The sequence below is a fragment of the Natator depressus genome, chromosome 8, assembly GCF_965152275.1.
Source record: "Natator depressus isolate rNatDep1 chromosome 8, rNatDep2.hap1, whole genome shotgun sequence".
Taxonomy (NCBI): domain Eukaryota; kingdom Metazoa; phylum Chordata; order Testudines; family Cheloniidae; genus Natator; species Natator depressus.
In genome coordinates this window covers 94765545-94786738 of record NC_134241.1, presented here as the reverse complement: position 1 = coordinate 94786738, position 21194 = coordinate 94765545, and the positions used below count along the sequence as shown (strand labels likewise).

The 21194-nt window shown below is 39.3% G+C and overlaps 1 protein-coding gene across 1 annotated transcript in view; it reads right to left on the bottom strand.

Moving 5' to 3' along the window:
- Positions 1-1223: 1223 nt before the first annotated feature.
- The window catches only part of GLIS1 (GLIS family zinc finger 1), a 266617-nt gene continuing 246646 nt past the window's right edge, over positions 1224-21194 (bottom strand). Inside the window, exons 9-11 of the mRNA XM_074961708.1 lie at positions 13139-13323; positions 5434-5601; positions 1224-1550 (exon numbers count right to left, since the gene is read on the bottom strand). Of these exons, the coding sequence (XP_074817809.1) occupies positions 1414-1550; positions 5434-5601; positions 13139-13323 (490 nt within the window). The 3' untranslated portion in view covers positions 1224-1413. The remainder of the gene's footprint in view (positions 1551-5433; positions 5602-13138; positions 13324-21194) is intronic.

Sequence of the window (21194 nt, the reverse complement as noted above, 5' to 3'; positions counted from 1 at the left end):
GGTAACAGAATACCATTTATTTAAATATTTTTGGGTGTTTTCTACATTTTCAAATATATTGATTTAAATTACAACACGGAATACGGCGTGTACACTGCTCACTTTATATTTATTTTTGATTACAAATATTTGCACTGTAAAAGGACAAACAAAAGAAATAGTACTTTTCAGTTCACCTCAGACAAGTACTGTCGTGCAATCGCTATTGTGAAAGTGTAACTTACAACTTTGTGTTTTGTGTTGGAATAGAAATCAATACATTTGAAAATGTAGGAAAACATCCAAAAATATTTAATAAATTTCTATTGGTATTCTATCGTTTAACAGTGCAAGTAGGCGGAGGCTCCCATTGGCTGTGGTTCCTGGCCAATTGGAGCTGCATGGGTGGTGCCTGCGGATGAGGCAGTGTGCAGAGCCACTTGGCTGCGCCTCAGTGCCGGAGGGGGGACATGCTTCCGAGAGCTGCTTGTGGTAAGCATCGTCCAGAGCCTGCACCTCTGAGCCCGCCCCGCACCCCAATCCCCTGTCACAGCCCTGATCCACCTCCCATCCTCCGAACCCCTCGGTCCCAGCCTGGAGCCTCCTCCTGCACCCCAAACCCTTCATCCCCAGCCCCACCCCAGAGCCCTCAGCTCCCACACCCCTCCGCACCAGAGCCCCCTCCCACACCCTGAACTCCTTATTTCTGGCTCCACCCCGGAGCCCTCACCCCCTCCCACACTCCTACCCCCAATTTCGTGAGCATTCATGACCCATCATTCAATTCCCATACCCTGATGTGGCCCTCAGGCCAAAACGTTTGCTCACCCCTGGCCTAGACCGTACAGCGATCTCAGAAGTAAATATCTCTATTAGGTTAAATAATTGAGCGGGTTTCTTGAATAGATCAGGGTTTATCAGACTGAAGGTAAGAAACAACAGTATACTTGTATCCAGTTTTTAATGCTTTCTTGTAAAACTGAAAATATAAAACCAGCTGAGCAAATGAAGGCTTTATATACATGAGGTCTGTGATTAAAAAAGTCCGTTTAGTCAAGAAAATGTCCAATGAATGAAACTAAAACGATTAAAGGGAGCAACAGTCTCAAATTGAAAACATACATTTCAGAAAAAAATCTTTACAAGTTATTATATAACTTACATTTACATTCTTAGTAAGAAATTATAAAACAAGTTGTTTCAAATGCTCCTCATTCCCTTAAAGCATGAAATTCAAAGTGCCACAGCAAAGGAACAGGTTCCAATAATTTTTCTTATACAGTATATTCATTTATAAAATGGATTGGTAAATGTGAGGTGTTTATTTAAATGAGCACATAGAGATACAGACTAAATAAAAGTACTGGGAGAGCATTTTTGTTACTACGTATACAGTTATAGTAATAATAAAGGAAACAAAGGATAAAGCTGTTCTTAGGTATCTGTATAGATGGAAGGAATGTGATTCAAACAATGATCAAAAGCACCATTTTGGAAAAATCCATTTTCTTCAGTTCCATTGGTGACTGCTTCTTCAGACCCACATTGTGCTTCAGAAATTACATCGTAGCCTGAAAGCAGGAAAAGCATATGAGCATGATTTAGCACCATAGTACATCTGAGGGCTGCAGCAGGAAGCACTAGTCTGAGTCCCAGAGATATGTAGTGAAGCCTCACATTAATCAGACAGCAGACTTCACCGCCAACGCCTCACTTAGGCAATATGAAAACTAACCTCATAATTTGTGTCATTGTGCATGAGTTTCCATTCACTGCTTTGTACGGGTACCATTGTGGTAGTGAAGTTTATTTACAATGAGGCTTAGGATGACCAGATGTCCCAATTTTATAGGGACAGTCCCAATTTTTGGGTCTTTTTCTTATATAAGCTCCTATTACCCCCCATCCCCTGTCCCGATTTTTCACATTTGCTGTCTGGTCACCCTAATGAGGCTTCTCTATAATCTGGCTACTGATGTGGGTGTGTATGCCTCCCTGGAGCAATTACTGTTACTAGGACATGATGTCAAAGCAATGGATGGACAAAGATCCTAGACAGCGTTCTGGAAGTGCTGCAGACAGATTGTGTTGTATATTTTTCTCTTTTAAAGGTACTTTGTGGGTATGGAAATGTTTCATGTGTGCCTCATACATTCTTGAGATCCTGGAGGAATCTGGCTAATGCACTGGCTGGCTCCCCAGGGTGTGGCCTGCATTCTACAATTTGGGGGGTTGTCAGTCTCCTGGTGCCCCTGTGTGCACTCTGGAGTCAGCATCAGGGGCACAGGGTGTTCCTTTGGTAAGGAGCGTTGTGAAGCATGGTGCCCTCTGGCTGCCGATGCTGGCAGAATCTCCAATGGATCTTCCATTCTGCTGGTACTGCTCTTCTGCTGCCCTACTCTTAGCATGTCTTTGAGTGAAGGCAGGATTTTGTCCCCAATTCTTAATCAGGCCAAACTCTTATTGACATGATACACATTGCTCCATACTACTTGTTTGAAAAGGAACAGTATATGCACTTTGTGCCTGATGCTGACTGCAGCAAGAATAGTTATGAACACACATAGTAAGTGGATTTCAGTTTAGTCCAATATACCTGAATAGTTTCCCTAACAGTTTCCCTAATAGTGTAAAATGGTTCCTTTAAATCCCATTCCCAGAAACAGTTTAAAGTGATATTTGACTAAGATCTCCTCTTCAAATCTTGCCACTTCTCTGATACCTGCTCCTCTCTCTGTGCCCAAGCTTCCCTCTTCATTGACCCCTTTGTTTCCTTTATCCACTCCAAAGCCCAGTGTTCTTCTGTGGGGCCCTGAGTAGCTCGCTAAGCTTCCTCCTTCCAAATACGTCTCAAACCCCACCTATTGCATGAAGCACTGATGCTGTGTTATGCTCACACCGCACTCCGCACATTCTGTCTCATCTCAGACAGCATTGTCTATGTTTGGTTATATCTTTATAAAGGATTGTATGTTCTTCAGAACAAGGACATACCAGTATTTCTTCAGCACAGATTACCGAATATTATGCATATGAAGGAAGGGTGTATTTCAGTTATTGAGGCACTTGTGGCTGACTGGATGACATGGAAAACGTTAATATTTACAGCAAATCACATCCATATCCACTGCACACGTATGTGAGGAAAGATGCTCTTGCGGTTAATACACTGGACTGGGACTCTGGGGATTTGGGTTCAGTTTTCTGTTTTGCCACCGTCTCTCTGGGTGAGGTTTGGCAACTTACTTAATCTCTCTGTGCTTCAGTTTCCCATTGACAAAATGAGAATGATACTTAATTTCTCCTGCTTTGTTTCCCTTGTTTATTTAGATTGCATGTTCATCGGGGTAGGAACTGTCTCTTACTATGTATTTTTATAGGAGTGAGCACAATGGGACCCCAATCTTGGTTGGGGCCTTTAGGTTCTACATAATAGAATTAATAATGGCCCCTGATCCTGTAGCCCTATGTAGGCAGGTCCCCCATTGATATCAAAGAGATTTGCCTTAAGTAGGACTGTACGATCAGGTCCTTACAAGTGAATTAGTTAGGTGGGTGTTTGTTTTTTAATAGATCAGAGACTAGATTCTGCACTCACTTATACTTATGCAACCCCTTGTGATTTATACTAGTTTACTGTATTAGTTAACCAAGGGTTGACTAATCTGTGGATCAAATCCTGCTCTCTGATACACAGAGTAAATCTAAAGTAAATGAGAGTAGAAAATAACCCAGTTTGTTTGTCTAGTCAGCACTGTGTATATAACTTAACTGAAGAGCACAGTATTCTATTAACTTATGTAAGGGTGCATATTATGTTAATTTTCTATCTGACAGGGCCCACATACAAAGGGGTACACAACCATAAATGGACAAAAACCAAGATAAACACACACCCCAGAAATCACTGTTAGATTCCAGATAGTGTAAACCATCCAAAAGCCCTGAACACAAAATAAAAAATTTATTGACTGTTAATGTGATTCATGGAACAGCTGTTTGCCAGTCACATTCGGCATTCCTGTGAGATGAGATCTCCATTAATATTAATGGTGCTATAAAACCCTGAAAAAATTAAAGCACAGCCTTGATGAATCTTGCAAACCTGAATGGTTCTATTTTACACAGAAAGATGAGAGAAGATTTATATATTCCATATATTTGTTTGTTTCAGATGCTAAGTATTTGTATACCTCAGTAACCATTCTAAAAATAAACTGATTGCAGAGAAACCATAATAGGTTAGCCCCAGACAAAAATAGCAAATGTTGTCGTAGTTGGTGTTTTGCCACATGATTTTTTTTTTTTTTTGCTCTGACAATTTCTTTTGGAAAGTTCATTTGGTCTGTTCTCTAAATGTCTAAACCGAACATCAAATTTCAACATTTTACAACTGTTTTATTAACATCAAACTTATGAATAACACACACACAAAAAATCAAAGTTAAGGGTGAAACGGCATCGTTAACTCTTCCCTTTTGCTAGTGATTGCAGCACTTACTTTTTAGTATGTAACACGACACACACACTGAACTGCGATTCCCCACAATGGGGCAGGAATGTCAGCTCTCATTTTGCAGTCCTAACTCGGACGCCAGGCCAGGAAAGCACTTAAGCAAATGTTTTCAGGAATGTCCTGAGCAGAGATGCTTTCCTGAATCAGGACCTCCAGCAAAACCATCTTTGGAATCAGTGAGTTTTGCCTAACTGAAGAGTGAGGAATTGGTACTATTTAACTGCTATGGCATTGCTTAAAATATGTTGGGTTTTGTTACTTCCCTGGTTTTTCACTGTGGTTTTTAAAAATAGAAAAAAATCCCTCAGAAACATGAGCAGTTCTATCTGGGAGCTCATCCACTAGACTGTTATGATTCTCGTACATCTCTAGGCCCTTTGCCATTATGCAAATATATGGCTGGGAAAAAAAGGTACGCATGTGTACTAGTCACTTTTCCAAACAAAATTCTCATAGTCACTAGTTCCCATTTGGTACATCTCAGTATAAAAAAAAATTCATCCCACTTTTTATTCTTAAGTGAACTAGAAGTCCCCGAAGCCAGTAACGTTTAACAGAATTTCATGGGAATATAAAAATCCAGTTTCGAGACTTAGACCCTGATGATGAACTGCAGCCTGAAATGACTTATACACACCTGAAGGTAGGGCTTGTAGTGTAAATGTTGACACAATCTTTACAATAAATGTCAAGGGAACAGGGCAAAATTGCCTTTTTTAGTGAGCTGTCCAAAAGCTCACTAAAGTCACTGGGTCTACCCACGCAAGTAAGAGGAAAATTTGGCTGTCGGTAAAATACTGGAGGATAAAAGAAAACAAATCTACTTTCCTAAAGAACTGAGTTTAATGAAATGTTGCATTTTAAGTAATAAGACAAAGTGTTTTTTCTATTTCTAAAAAAAATCATAAGGATAACTCTTCATAATCAGAATAAATTACCTGTTGAAGCTAAAGGTGCATTGAGTATGTGACACCCATTCTGTCTCAAAGGATTAAAGCAATGGGATTCCCCTGTTAGCACATCACTGTTGACAGACTGTTCCACTGTTCTGTAGCAGTCTCCGTAGTGGAAACAGTTTTGTATTGAGTGAAAGCTGCCTTGGTAACCTGAAAACAGATATTGCATACACAGTTTAACACTGCTGTGATGATATTAGCTTCATTTATGTCATAGCATTTCATTACTACTGTGGGTTTTAGATCCTTAGGGTTTTAACTATGGAAAAATGATCAAGCCACAGCCTTTATTCTACTTACATATTTATACACACTGTGTGTAATAATATAATATAATATAGAACCTATATTGGTCTTGATTCTGCAAGGTGCTGAGCACTGTGGCCCTATCCAGCAAAGCACATAAGGACATGCTTATCTTTGAGCAACTGAATGAGTTGCCCCACTGAAGTTAATGGGCTACTCATTAGTTCAAATTAAGCATGTTCTTAAATGCTTTGCTGGATCGGGGCCAGGATGCTCAGCACACTGTGGGATTGAGCCTATAATGAATTACTGATAACTTTACCTGAGTTAAATAATGTAGTATTTTACTGATATAGACTATTGGATTTGTAACTGAATAAAGGCCTTTTACCATCCAGCATGAATTATTTATTGCAGGAGATAACTGTATTTACAAATACCTTTTAGAATGCTTCAACCCTCTCCTTTTTCAAAGTGCTATCTTGTTTCAAATGAGAAAATTTCACTAGTCACAGTGGGCCATATCTGACAAGAAGAGTTTGGCCCAGAGGTGCTACCCTGCATTCTGATGGACTTTTATGCCAGGGGAGGATCTCTTTAGCTTGCAGCTGGGGCCCCTTGGCAATCCCACCAATGGAAGCTGCTGAGGGGATGTTTTGAATAGGCCCATTCCCTCCACAGCCAGCAAAATTCATTTTGGGGCCACTAGTGTCTCCTCCTTCCCTAGAATCTCTTGCCTCACATGCTTTCTACCACCAGGGGTCCCGCGCTGTCTTGCACCAGCAGAAACCTGCAAAAATTAGGGGTAAATCCTGCCTCATGCAGAAAGTCACTTAGAAGTAAAGAGCACGCTAAGTACTTGTAAATGGAGAGTGGAGTTTTACTCCTCACAGGTTTGTGCCAGTGTCCTGAAAGAACAAGGTGATGACTCAGCCTCATCAATGTGAGCTCGGAGCAGTCAGCAAAGCTGTGCTCTAAGGGGTTCTCAGGACATCCCTCACACTAATGAAACAGTTAAAGTTAACTGTTTTCTAATCTGAATCCTTACTTCTCCTAACAGCCAGTCTAAATGGATTCATATTCTCTCTCTCTCCATTTAGCAGTAAGAGTCATAGGAATTTCTCCGTTTCCCCTGAACAGGGCAGTGGCACTCTTTCTTCTATTTTTTTTCCCCTGCCCACACTCAGGCAGAATGAAACTTTTCTTCCAGGAAAGTCACCTGACTTCTCTCCAATTTTATCAAAGGAAGATGTCAGGCCAGATCTGCAGCTGCTATAAATCTGCATTGCTCCACTGACCAGCTGAAGAACTAGCCTGTTGTTTCAACCGTGGGGTTAATTTCGTATGTTTAAAAAGTAACAGTGGTGCTTATCACCAAAGCACCTGGATGCCTTACACTGCTCAAATACACCAATTACCAATCCACAGACTGTAACAAACTCCTTCCTGTCCACAAAACTCGGCAGCGCGGATTCTGACAGTTACCGCAGACTGTTATACGTCAGGCTAACTGGTTAAATTCTTTAATAACGATACAGCACATCTAGTTGGGGTGAAACCTAGGTTTTGTATGGAAGTTTGACTATTTTACATGGTTTTTGGTTGACCCTGCAAGCATCAGGTGTCCTACGTCTGGAGAACTATGGTCCCTCGTCACAGAAAACACAATTTGATATTTCATGACTGAAGTACTAAGGGATGACTGATCCAGAGGAAGATACCAAGCACATTTTACCAACGGAACAAGTATTTTCTGCAGTAGGCAAGAAGGCCTAGAAATTTGGAATGTTGAATATTAAACGATGTGTGTCCTTCCCTGGCACGAGTAAACAGCCACCTCTATTTAATGCTAGGAGAGACTGGCTCAAAGAATCAAAGAGCTCTTATGAGAGGCTGCTAAACTATCTTTTGATGAAGCTTCAGGTACAGTAGCTTATTGAGTGATGTTAACAGTTATCCTGATTTTTACATTTACAAAATGTTAAATCCTCTCTGCACACCTTCTAAAATCACTATATAACTTTAGGGATGAGCAATGAAACCATTAGACACTTGGCTTCAAATGAGGCATTACTGGCTCAAATGAGCACTTTATGAGCTTGGAGCAATCAGACTTTCCAGACTGCCTGCTAGACAAATCACTTCTAGGGAAGGCACAATGTGTATATTCTATGTCCCTATAATCATGTCTCTCTCATCTTGCTCAGCCAGCATGCTTTATTAAACCAATTAAATATCTTTTTGGTCCCTAAGACCAAGACACTGTGATTTAGAAAATCAGCCAGTAGACCAACACGACACAACTGAATTAAACTCACTTTGGACAAGCTTTTACATTGGCAGCTGGATCCACCACTGCTCTTCAAGATCTATGGATAAGGTTATTTTTGTACTGCTTGAGGTAGTACTCTATAATTGGTCATTAAGAAATAGGGGGCAGGGGAAGAGAGAGAGAGAGCACTCTCAGTAAAATGAGGAGTGCTGAAAATAGCTACCAAAAGCAGCTACCAATGTTTTGTACTGGCTGGGTGTATAGCAGTGCCTCAGACAGGCAGCCTGATATGGCACTGTGAGGTGGCTGTAGCTTGACAATTCTAGGGCGAGGCAGTGTCATGAAAACATCTTAATATTCGATTATTGGATTTTACAGTGTTTGTTAAATGCTTCCCAGTACAAATGCAAGGAAAAAGACCTGGCCCCTTCTCTATAGAGCTTGTATATGTGATGTGACTGGTGGGTGTAGAAAACTGCAGAAAGGAGATGGAATGAGGAAGGACAAAAGTTACAGCAATATGATCATGCAGTTACTCAGTTTAGGAATATGCAAATATTGGTGGCAGTAGTAGGGGTTTTAATCCTTTTCAAATGAGTAGAGTTGTCAGAAATGTTTGCTCACTTGAGGGCACTGTGGAAGAAACGAGTGTTAAAGAAGGACTTGAATAAGGAAAGTGATAGGACCAGATGGGAAGGTATTCCAGGCATAGGAAGCAACATGGTAAAAGGCACGGAAATGGTTGTGGGAGAAATGGACAAACAGGGCATCAAGACTAGACATCTGATTCCTTAAGGCTGAAAATTAGAAGGGGCAAGGCAGCTTCTAGAGTGTGTCTAAGCTGGCAGAGTCCCAATAACTTTTTCAACTAGAGAAGCTGAGACAGAGATTTTTAATTACCAAAAAGGACATTCAAGACAGCTTTGCTCTCCAGAAAGACAGCTGATCAGGCAATACCTTCTATGCCCCTCATGCACTGATTTTTTCTGTACAACATGTCATTCTTCAGTTGAGAGGTACAGCTAACAAGCAGTAATTTTATTACTTATAGGTATGTTTATAAGATGAATCATCATCTTTGGAATAACATCACAAATGACTCATTTTGTGGCATTTTTACTGGGAATGACAAGATGAGCTGATATTCATTCAAAGGGACTTCATCCTAGCCTGTGGAATTGTAAGCAACTACAGTTGTAGCTAATGCACTTGATTTGCACATACACAATTTAATTTATGAGAAAGTCAGATTTTCCTGACACTTAAACATGGATATGATAAATGCTAAATGATGCAGGACAGCAAAGTCAATTTTATGTCTATACATGAGTGAGATTTTGACAGGCTTTTTCTATACTCTAGATCAGTGTTTCTCAAAATGTGTGATTGGTCTCACTGAGAAGGGTCTCCGAGCATGCGTAGGGGAGATGTGAGAAAAAGAAAGGTTAAATTACTATCAGTATAATAGTCCTTCTCACTCTTCATCAGCTCAGCCAAACCACCTGCAGTAACATCCATAGGATGTGTGGCCCCAAGTGGGTAGACAGAGTCTCCTGGGAATTAGAAGATATGGAAGGCAGGAAGCTCATTGACATCCATTCATCTCTGCCCTGAGGCAGGTGGGTTTTTTTTTTAAAGCTTTCAGAAGCCCCCACCCCCACCCATGATGACTGAAATAACGGTTTCATATTTCTTCACTTCATTCAGCATCACCACTACCACTCTGAGGGCCCTTTCTCAGATGAGAACTCCCCTATGCCCCCTGGTGACAGGTTTTGCAACATGGTAGGGCCACTTCCTGCCAGGTAGTTGTGCAATCCTCTGATACAGAGAGATACCTTCCTTTGGTAGGAAGATGGGTTGGCTTTTGCAACAAACTATTCTTTCCTCTGAGTGGCCAGATCAGCAAGCTGGAATGGCTCAGAAGGCCAGCAAATATTTTTAGGGGCTCAAATCCCTTGGCGATCTTTCATACTGATAATAAAGGGAAGTTAATCACCAGCTTGGGTGAATGTCAAGTGTTGCTAAAAAGCAGTCATTAGACCACAGATGAAAGCGAAACTGGTTTGAAAGTAAATCTGCTAGTCCAGGAGTTGGTTTCAGTAGCACTACAACTGGGACAATATGAGTGTTTAGCTTACATTTGCATATGTACTAGTGCAAAGGAACCTCTGTAACAATGTGTGCGGTAGCCAAATAAGACATGTCATAAATGAATGAGATTTTGAATAAGACTATTTTAGGCAACCTCAGGAAATGAAACGTACTGTTTATGGGCATTGTACTTTAATTGCTTTGGAAATACTAAGACAGGGTCTTCATGTAATATATAATTTTTAAATTTTTTTTGTAAGAAAGGTTCTTTTCGTTCATTCCATTTTAGTCTGATTCCTTTAAGTTCTAAGAAAAGCTTTAATTCTACATGGAACTGTCTCTCAGTACAATACAGAGTAGTATTTAGGAGCTAAGATGAGGTTTAAATCCTATAACTATGGTTCAATTAACAACCACATATGGCTCAACACAAATTAAACATGGAACATTTTTAAAGATTCTTAAAAAAAAAAATCTCTTAAGCAGCTAAAATAAGAAGCATGCAAGAATTATTTTTTCGTAGAAATTTTCCTGTTCTAAGCGTGCAGAAGGGTAGTACCCATTTGGCAATGGGAGCTCTGCTGATATTTTTCCAAATGGTTTTCTTTCTATTTATCTAATTTAAATCAAATTTTCTGAGGTTAAGTTCCAATTGAAGAATTTACCAAATGCCTGTCAGTTTAAATGATCGCTGTTAAATGTTTTATGTACAGTAAATGTAGAAGTATAACAGTTAATAAAGGAATAAACTGCGTTCCAAATATAACATTTAGCTCCAATTTTGCTTTGAAATCATTTGTGACAAAATAGCTGTAGTTAACCACATCAGAAAACACATTGCTTGCCTCTATTTCCCCAAGCCATAACCTAAAAAACCCGAAGCGCTTTTTAAATGAATGATGTAATGAGCAAATGACTGGAATATGTCTATTAAACTACAACTCATATACATCATGTTATTTAAATGTATGTGCAAATAAATCCAAGCTCTTCAAATTCCATAAAATCTCTGACAAGAAATCATGTCAGATATAAATAAATGCAGTATGCTGTTTGCTTGCCAAATTCTTTCAGTGTATAATAATTTCCATGTGACTTTACTGTAACTAGCTAAAGACACAAATACTGTGGTTTATCATTCTTCTCATTATCGACAACCCATAGCAATTCTCAACATTAACGTGCTTCTATAAAGACTGACTGGTTTTACAGATCATGATATTTAGAATTTCCTTTTTTACAGTAAAAATATAACAAACTTGACTAAAAGATTCCCATTTAAAAAGCTGCCATTAGAGAACTGAAACAAAGACGTCAAGTAAATTTAAGCCCAAGTATGGGTTACAGATTAATTGGTTTCAAAGGCTATTACTCAGAATTGATTTTAGAACTTTTTCATAATGAAATTATAATAATAATTCAAAATTTGGTTAAAGTGGAAAATTATTGCCTTTTTCAAAACCACACAACACAGCAGTCAGAAAGAAATGGTTTGCTGAAATGGGAAATGTGGTTTTCTCTAAGGAATAAAGTCAATTTATTTACGTGGTTCAAAACTTGTTCAGTCTATGCATTTGTTTCTGTCATTATAATGAGCTGCTAATCTGTCCTCTTGTGGTTTGTAGTTATTTAGCTCATTATAATAACAATCATATATGATTATATGCTACCATAAATCTACCACTTTTCCGCTCTCAGAGTTAGTCATTTTAAAATTGAATAATCTGTTGAGCATCAGGTTTAGTGAGTTTTTTTCTTTGACACAAATCATTTAATATAACATGCTTTTGCCTTTCACACAAAGTCCAAATAGCAAAAACTAATCAAGCAATTTTAGAGTATTTATGGTACTTGACCCAGTCTAGAGGTTAAAATACTACCTGGACACCAAGAGGGAAAGGGAGGTAAATATCTATGTATTAGAGATGTACGCTGCCATTGGGCTTATATCAGAATCTTGTTTTTTCAAACTTTATAAAAACTTGGCCTTAAAACATTCAAAGAATAGCAGGCAAGTCATTTTGCCCACTTGCTACATTTATCATACATGAAACTGTGCGTTTCTGAAAAATGCCTTATTCAAACAATGGTACAATTGTGAACTGAGTTGAGAATCTGGTTATCTGCCCGGGTATACTTATATGCTTGGTTATACTTGCAACCAGACAGCTGTCCTGCACATCTGTAATATGATGAATATTTACCATACGTAAGCAATATAGTATATGGATTATATAACATGTTATCTAAATATCCAAGCTTCCATTACCACAATAATCTGTGATAATATTAAGTGTCAATGTATACCTTCAAAACATTGTAGACACACTAATCCCCCACAAGACAACTTTGGGGTAGGAAAATAAGCATCATCCCCATTTTAAAGACTGGGAAATTCAAATGCAGAGGATAAATAATTTGCCTAAACTACACAAGATCGTGACAAAATTAGGATTAGAACTCAAGACCTCCTGTCTCTGTAGTACTCGAACCATACTAAATGGGTACAATGCCAGAAAGTGCTATTATAGTCTATTGTATAAACGATGCATTTTAAAGCTTCCTAAATACTACAGAGACTGATAGACTAAACAGTTACAGCTTCAAGGGTGATCCAGAGTTAAATCTTTTAAAGTGTCTTTAAATCAGAGGTATTTTGGGATGTAATTAATATGTGCTTGCAAAATACTTTGAGATCCTCTAATGAAAGGTGCTATATAAATGCACAGCTTTATTACGGATTATAATTTGTCCCCATTATAAGTAGGTAATGTATGTACTGATCTGACTGATGAAAACTCCAGCCCCATGTGACTCAAAAAATAGGAAAGGAGTACTTGTGGCACCTTAGAGACTAACAAAGCTGTAGCTCACAAAAACTTATGCTCAAATACATTTGTTAGTCTCTAAGGTGGCACAAGTCCTCCTTTTCTTTTTGCAAATAACAGACTAACACGGCTGCTACTCTGAAAAAAAAACAGGAGCTTCCATGGAAATGTTGTCAGCCAGTGTTGCCAAATACTGCAATAATTAAAACACGAATACAGCAGCTGGGAAAACTCAAAATATAGTTACCTTGCAGTCCCTCTTGTACAGATTGGTTTTGATACTGAACATATGGTTTATTTGGTATTCCTGAAAACTGTTGCCCATTTGGAGACTGGCTGTGTGGTGATGATGAACCATGTTTCTGCAATAGGGAAGGTGGAACTAGTGTTTTCAGAGGACTGATAAGAGGTGAAAGAATATTTGGAGCAAGCCTAGAACAAGAAAAGAGAAGAAGCTTATATTACAATATGAGAAAATAAAACACTTGAAAGTCCCTAGGCAGCATTTCCATAGTGATTTAATACAGAGAACTTTATTTACAATTTGTGTTGACATAAATGATATTTTAAAAAAATAAACAATAAAATGTTTCTTTCAGTTGTATGCCAGAAGTAAAGCAAATTAGAAACTAATTTACAATCTTTTACACTGGCTTCCCATGCTGTTCACACTTCTGGGGTCACAAGTGACACCATTAGTCAAGCTGTCTGACTTCAGAATTAAGAAAAGTCAGTTTTAATTAAAAACTTTATTAACTGACAAATGGATCTGAAAATACAGGCAGAGACTAATTTAATGCTAATAGGTATTCCTTGATTAAATTCTCACGTATTACAACGAAAAGGTATCTCTTAGGATCTAATTCTGAATTCCATTACACCACTGATGCAAATAGATCTATCTGGGAGTAAAATAATAGCAGAATTTTGCACTTCATGATTATGTCTAATTAATAGATAACCTCATTAATATCTATAGTGCCTCCCCCTTGTTCTATTTGTACAAAAAATAAAGCAAGAGGAAACTTTCTTTAAACATGTAATTCTTTATTGTGTCTCAGAACCCTTGCAAATCATTGTACTACTGTACAAATTATAAAATTATTGCCCTTCTCAACCATCAGCAGTCTTGTATACTATAAAAGCAGTGCTTAGAAAACCATCCAACATTAACTATAATATTAGTGCTTAGAAGTTTCAGGTTTCAATTTTTGTTTCTATCAAGGAGGCTTCACCCCTGCTCTCTCCTCACCCCCCCCGGAAAAGGCTCCTCTTTCAAGGCATAAGGATCTAAAATGCATGTCAGGTGTGAGTATCTTATTTTGATATTAAATTTACCTCTTTCTAAAATACGAGGAAACTCAAGCTCTAATGGTGAGCTCCTTTCATCCCAGGAGGTTCCCTACTGAGTCGGAATTGTCTAAATGCACTACTAGTTAAAACGGGGCAAAACATCTATACCCAAAAGTTTAGACAAGTCAAGGATGCATACTTGTTTTCAATGGTTTCTCATCTAACAGCATAGTTTTAAACAGAGAGGTCTAGATTGTCCTTCAAAAGCACAGCCCTGGGTAAACATGTGTATGCTACTGCAGTGCCCCAGAGGAAGGCAGGGAAGTGATTGTACCTCAGATGTAAAACCTCTTCCCCGTGATGTGCTTGGCACAGGAGGTTAGTCAGACAATTGGTTGCGGCTCCCTAATCATGCATTGCCACCCCAGCCTAGGAGCTGCTTTACCTTACACCACTGGCATAAGGTACCTAAGGAACTTTACACCAATAGGTAGAGCATAGTGGAGCTTCAGCATGCTTCCCCTCTCCACCAGCATGTCCTCTCCACTGTGGGCAGAGGTGGCAGCCAGCACGGGAATTGGCTTTATCCCCTCTGTCAGCGGAACGATCTGCTGGCCACTTATGGCCAGAGACCTGCTGCTTTGCAGAGAGCAGAATCAAGAATCTGGTCCTCCTGTGCAAACCCCATTAGAATTATATTATCATTCTACAAATTAACAATAATTATCTAAATGTTTTGCTGGGGCATTTAGACCTCTGGTTTTTTTGAGCTTTCATTGCAGCAGTAGAAATAATGATCGGTTGGTTTTAGATTGGTAGTCTCAAATGTTGATCTTTTGAATGCAGATACTGTCTAGAGTTTACTGTACTGTGTAGATGCTGTATTTTCTTTGCCCTCCAACCTCAAATGTCTTAGGCTGAAATGAAAACAAAGGACAGATTAAGTCATAGAGGTGGGAGGAGCCGCATTACATCTAATAGATTCCATAGAATGTAATGAAACAAAACTTCTGTATGGAAAGAACCACTCAGTAGAATCTGTATGGCTAGCCCAAGGCATAAGTATAAAAATATACTAGTAGATTACCTGTTGACACCTGACCAGGAAAAGGATATTGACTGCACATTGTTGCAGGAGATCGAAGATGCTACCAACTCTAATAAAACTGTAATAATGGGTGACTTCAACTACCCACATACACTGTTCAAATGTCACAATGATACATGACTTAGAGAAGCAATTTCTCAACATCATAAAAATTGCTCCTTGGAGTAGCCCACAAAAGGTAAGACTATTTTTGACTTAGCCCTAAATAACACGTAAGAGCTGGTTCAAGAAGTAAATATAGTTAACCTATGAAATAATAGTGATCAAAATATAACTAAATTCAACAGCCCAGGAACAGTAAAGGTGCCAATAGGTACCATTGTGACACAACTTATGAAAGGGAATTAAAAAAAACAACAGCTAGGCAAAAAGACACTAAAGTAAAAAACAAGGAAATTAAGTGCATAACAGGGTCACCGAAACCATGCATGTCCCTAAGCAAAAAGGGAAGGCAAGAAATAAAGCAGTTATTAAATGGCCTGGGTCAAGATTCTTTTCAAGCCAAATGTTCAGTCTTAAAGGGACACAGAAAATCTTGAAGTACACAGTTGTTCTAAACTCTTTTGTTTTCTATAGCTTGTTCACATATTTAATGTGTGGGAGGAATGTAATTATATTTTTAAATAAATGCTTAACTTTTCCCCCCTTTTCTGTAAGTGACTGTAATGGCTGTGATACTGAATGTTAGAGACTGAAATCCTCTGCTTATTAAAAGAGGGGGGGAAGGCATTGTCCAAGTGGTGACTTAACACCACTTCACCCCTGCATACAGGCCTCTTGGGGGGAGACTGGTTGAGCAGCCAGGCAGAGCTGTCTGCTCACTACAGCCCACGGTTGGTTCCACAGGGAAGGGGGTGGGAGGGTAGGAACAGAACATCTGTATATGCCAGTAGTTTTCAACCTTTTTTCATTTGTGGACCCCTACAAAATTTCAAATGGAGGTGCGGCCTCCTTTGGAAATCTTAGACATAGTCTGCCGACCCCCAGGGGTTCCCCGGACCCTAGGCTGAAAACCACTGTTCTGTGGTAACGACAATCTTTCACGGACCCCTTAGACACAGTCTGAGGATCCCCTGGGGTCTGCAGCCCACAGGTTGAAAACCACTCATGTATGCAATCCAGTGGCCCTAGTATAGTAATCTATATAATTGGAGCCTGAGGTCAATCCCATTCAAGTCCTGTGTTGTGGGCTGGGGTTTAATTTCCCCGGCTGGTCTGCAATCACCTCTCTAAACTTGTGTTACATGTGGGTGAAGTGGATTTCACCCTGTCTGAACAGCTTTAGCAGAATACCAAATACTTGGCACAATGCTGCAATCTTTCCCCATTATTGTAAGACAGCAAATAAGGGTATCAGTTGGTGTTCATTCTGATGTGGGCATCTAGCTGAATGAAGATCCCCTGCATCCTTCCAGCTCGTTTTCCTTAGGCCAAGGAATAACTTTCTGTCACTAAGACTAGGTTTAAATTTGAATAAGTGACCCAGAGGTGAATTTTTCTTCTTAACAAAATATTAATTGCAGTGTCCCAGAATTCAAGATCAACCCTAAAACACAATCCTGTGTATGTATGTGTGATAGAGTATTTTTTTCATGGACCTAGCTTTCAGTTTCAAGCTTCTGGTGTCCTTTTCTAAATCTCTCTGGAGTGTTTGTCTTCTAAACATGTTGCCTTGGCACAGCTGCTATTGGTGTGAAGGTGAAATCATTCCAGATACAGATTAAATAAATTATGCATTAGCTACAGGAAACAGTTTTAAAAGAGATGGCTTCTCTATAGAAGAAGAAACATTAACCTACTTAAAGAAGGACCTCAGTATGGACAGCTGTTTGCATCAGAAACTCCCAGGCAGTAGCTCAGGCATATCGGCTACAAGATCTAATAGTTTGGACACTTCCTGTTAACACTGTACTATAGCCACAATTTGTTTTGGGTTGGATTTTAATAATAAATATGTATATACCACATTTTTTAGTTTAATTTTTGCTTGTATAGTTCTGCAAATTTGACATCTTGTGGCTTTTTAATATATACGTTTAATGTAGATATTAAATAAAACGCAGATCCCTCCTAATTCACTAAAATTGGGTCCCATGACTATATTGAATATTTATATTCAGAGAAGGTAAAATCTTTTGCCCACCCCACCTCTTCTCATGGGCAAGATATAAGTGTCCAAGAACCACCATAGATCTGTTACCCTATTGTGGTAGGCTGAGAAGACATGTGAAAGGACTGTGCACCCCATGTTCTCTTCTGTAGCATTAAGAGTGGCTTTGAGGATGGGCAAAGGACAGGTCAGCAAATCCAGGGCTACATAGATCACCTGCCCTCATTCCCACAGACTCAATCCCATGTCGGGCACAGGAGCCCAGAACTGTATAACAGCTTATGGACTGTGGAAGCAGCCACAGAGCAATTAAACAGCCACTCACAACCTCCTCCTGCATTTGGAGGCAGAGGATGCCTTCTTCCCAGTCCCTAATGGATTCATTATGCTTTTTAAAACGCAGCTTACTCTGGCTCACATAGCGGGGCTGTATTTCAGGACAGAGGTGAGTGAAATCAGACATTGCAGATATAATCAACAAATTCACCAGACTGTAATATATGGTAAAAATGCACTAATCTGCCCTCCCCCCTTTCTCTACATCTCTGCTCTCACGTCTTACTACTCATGTTCTGTCCAAGTCTTCCACCTAACTACTCCCTTTTTATCCATTTCCCACTCTTGTGTTCGTGCCTTCATCCATACTGATGTCTGAATTTCCGTAATCCCTGGTGCACCAATCCACCACCCTCTCTCCATTCAAATTCTTCCTTAAAACCCCATCCTCTGAGCCTATAGATTCTATTTGATATTGGTGCTTATACTTGTGCATCACTATAGTATCTGAGCACTTAGGGTAACCCACCTAAATCAGAAATTCTGATACACACCATTAAATAAAAAATAAGCCAGAACGACACACCCTGAAACACATTATGATAACCTCCCTCTGGTCATCCTGTAACTCTTTGGTTTATATTGTCTCTCCACTAAAACCATAAGTTTCATGGAACTGGAACTGTATCTTCAGTGCTTTACTATTTTCTTGTAGTATTTGTTATCTGCCTATGCCATTTAATACCTTTATTAGTGATTGAGAGGAAGAAGTGAACAATTAATTTTGTGATCACACTTAAGTTGCTCTGCTCAGTCAAAACCCATAGAGGATTCCGAGACACTGAATGCATTTGAGTATGCTGGGAAATTGGACAACATGATGACAAACTAAATTAAACTTGGATAAGTGTAAGCTGTTTAGCAAAAATATTTTGAATTTCTTACAGATGCTGCTAGCTTCTAAACTTGTATGATCTTTTTGAGGGACCGAGACAAGGTGGTGGTGATAAGAGGTTTTGTAATTATTGTTAATGGCTCATTGAAGTGGCAAATGGAAAAGAAAATTGTATGCTTGGATGCATAAAGTATCCAGGGCACATAAGGATGTTATGTCAAAGTATAGTAAAATTGGAAGTATTTTATTCAGGTTTGGTTGCCTCAACATAAAAAGAGAGTGGAGAGTGAAAACATCTGGAGAAGAGCCACAGAGCAGCATAGCAGGGATTTCTTATAAGAGAGGCTGCAAAAACTAGGATTACATACCCTTCAAAGGAGAAGAAGACTTACTTGTAGTATTTAAGATTATTAATGGTACAATAAAGAATCTAGTCCCTTCTTTCCACACAGTCCCATAAAATGAGAACAAGCCACTTAGCAAAGTAAATGGCAGGTAAATTTAAAACAAAATGAACTATTTCTGCACACAGCATGTAGTCAGTCTGTGGAATTCGTAACTACAAGAGGACATAGAATCAAATACTGCAGGTAGATTTAAAGAGGGGTTAAATAATTTTATGTCCAAAGATTACATTTACTCCTATACATGCTAAATAATGGGTAGTAAACTCTTGTGCTTCAGGATGCAAACTGATCACCTCAAGAGGTCATGGAAGAATTCCACCCACTTTAGGATATTGCACAATTGACCAGGTAATATGATCTGCCCCCCCCCCAACACTCCCTCTGAAGCATCAAGTATTGGCTACAGGTGGAGACACAATACTAGATTTGATGGACCAGAGATTTGATCTGATATTGCACATCCAATGTGTTCCTCATCTAAAGATTCATCAACAGGCAATCAACAATTTAGGGATGCAATTATAAGAATCTTACATTTTAACGTAGCACCTTTCATTCCATATTTACAGATTTGAACTAACATGATTGTACACATTGTGGATAAAATCCTTTGGCCCCCTCTGGTGCCATGAAAGGGCCAAAATGCATCAGAAACACAACAGTTCCACTGCATGTGATGAGGGTGGGCAAGGCATGGAAGCCAAGTCTGTGCCTGGAGGGTAGGTCTGCAGGCTGTAGAGCTGAGAAGGATCATAGAGTGGTTTGTGAGCAGGCGACACACGTAACAGTGAACAATGAAAAACTATTTCCACAGCAGAGTGCCATGACCCAAACAATAAACCCAGCATTGTCTTCTTTAATTCCATCACAGTCAAAATCCAGAGGATAAACATGCAGCTAGTCAATCATCCACAATGAAGCTCAGGGCAATCAGGAGCAGGAGGTCTTTGAAGAAGACAACCAGGAACACATTTAATTATAGAGATTCAGCCAGTAGACAAGACCAAAACTGTGGAAATGAACTAACTGAACCACCGGAAACATGAGTTAAGGATGAGAGAACTAAGAGAAGAGAGTCTGAATCAGGGAAATTGAGGAGGCTGAAATTTGGTGAAAGAGAACAAGGGCAGAGATGAGAACTGGAGCCCAGGCTAAGGGAGAATAAGACCGTTTCTAGTCTCCTATTTTTAACAACCCAGAGGCAGATGAAGTGCCAACAGAACATATTTTTAGAACAGGAACCCCCCCGCCCTCCAAAGTTTAATTCACAGCCTAAAACTGAGGATTGTGATGACAAAGTCACTGCTAGGGTGGGAGCACTTTTCTTGCTATATCCATTTTGTGTAAAATACCTAATTTTCTCCCTTTCAGTGTGGGTGTTCTCTCCAGATATGTCCGTCTTCTCTTATGGAGCAGTTAAGCTAAAAAACACATTTCTATCAGTCTGCTGGACTGTGTGTGTGTACAGCAAAGCTGTATCTTGGAGATTTTAAGGGAGAAACAAGCTCAGAACCGCTGGCAGTGTCTCAAAGAAACAATATTTAAGGAACAACAGCAAACTATCCCAGTGAAGGAAAGACAGGAAGACTAGTAAGAGGCAACTATGGTTTCAACCAGAGCTCTTTAATGACCTTGTAATGTAAAGGAATCCTTCAGAAAGTGAAAACGTGGACAATTTGCTAAGTACAATAGAATAGCACAAACGTAGGGACAAAATCAGAAAGCCAAACTCACAAAATGAGTTACACCTACGAAGGGACATGAAAGGCAATAAGAGGTTCTAGAAATACATTAGGAGCAAGAGAAAGACAAAGGGAAGTGTAGGTCCTTTACTTAGCAGGGAGGGAGAGCTAATAACGGATGACAGCAAGAAGGCCCAGGTGTTCATTGCCTATTTTGCTCCAGTATAAATGTGACCAGACGCTCAACACAATTAACAAGAGGGAAGGAGCACAAGCCAGACCAGGGAAAGAACAGGATAAAGATTACTTAGATAAGTTAGATATATTCATTCATGAAGGTATGATGAAATTCACAACAGGATACTTAAGAACTAGCTGAAGCAATCTCAAAACCATTAGTGATTATCTTTGAGAACTCATGAAGGACAAGTGAGGTCCCAGGAGACTGGAGAAGGGCAAACATAGTACATATCTTTAAAAAGAGGAACAAAGAGGACACAGGAAATTATAGACCAGTCTGCCTAACTATGAT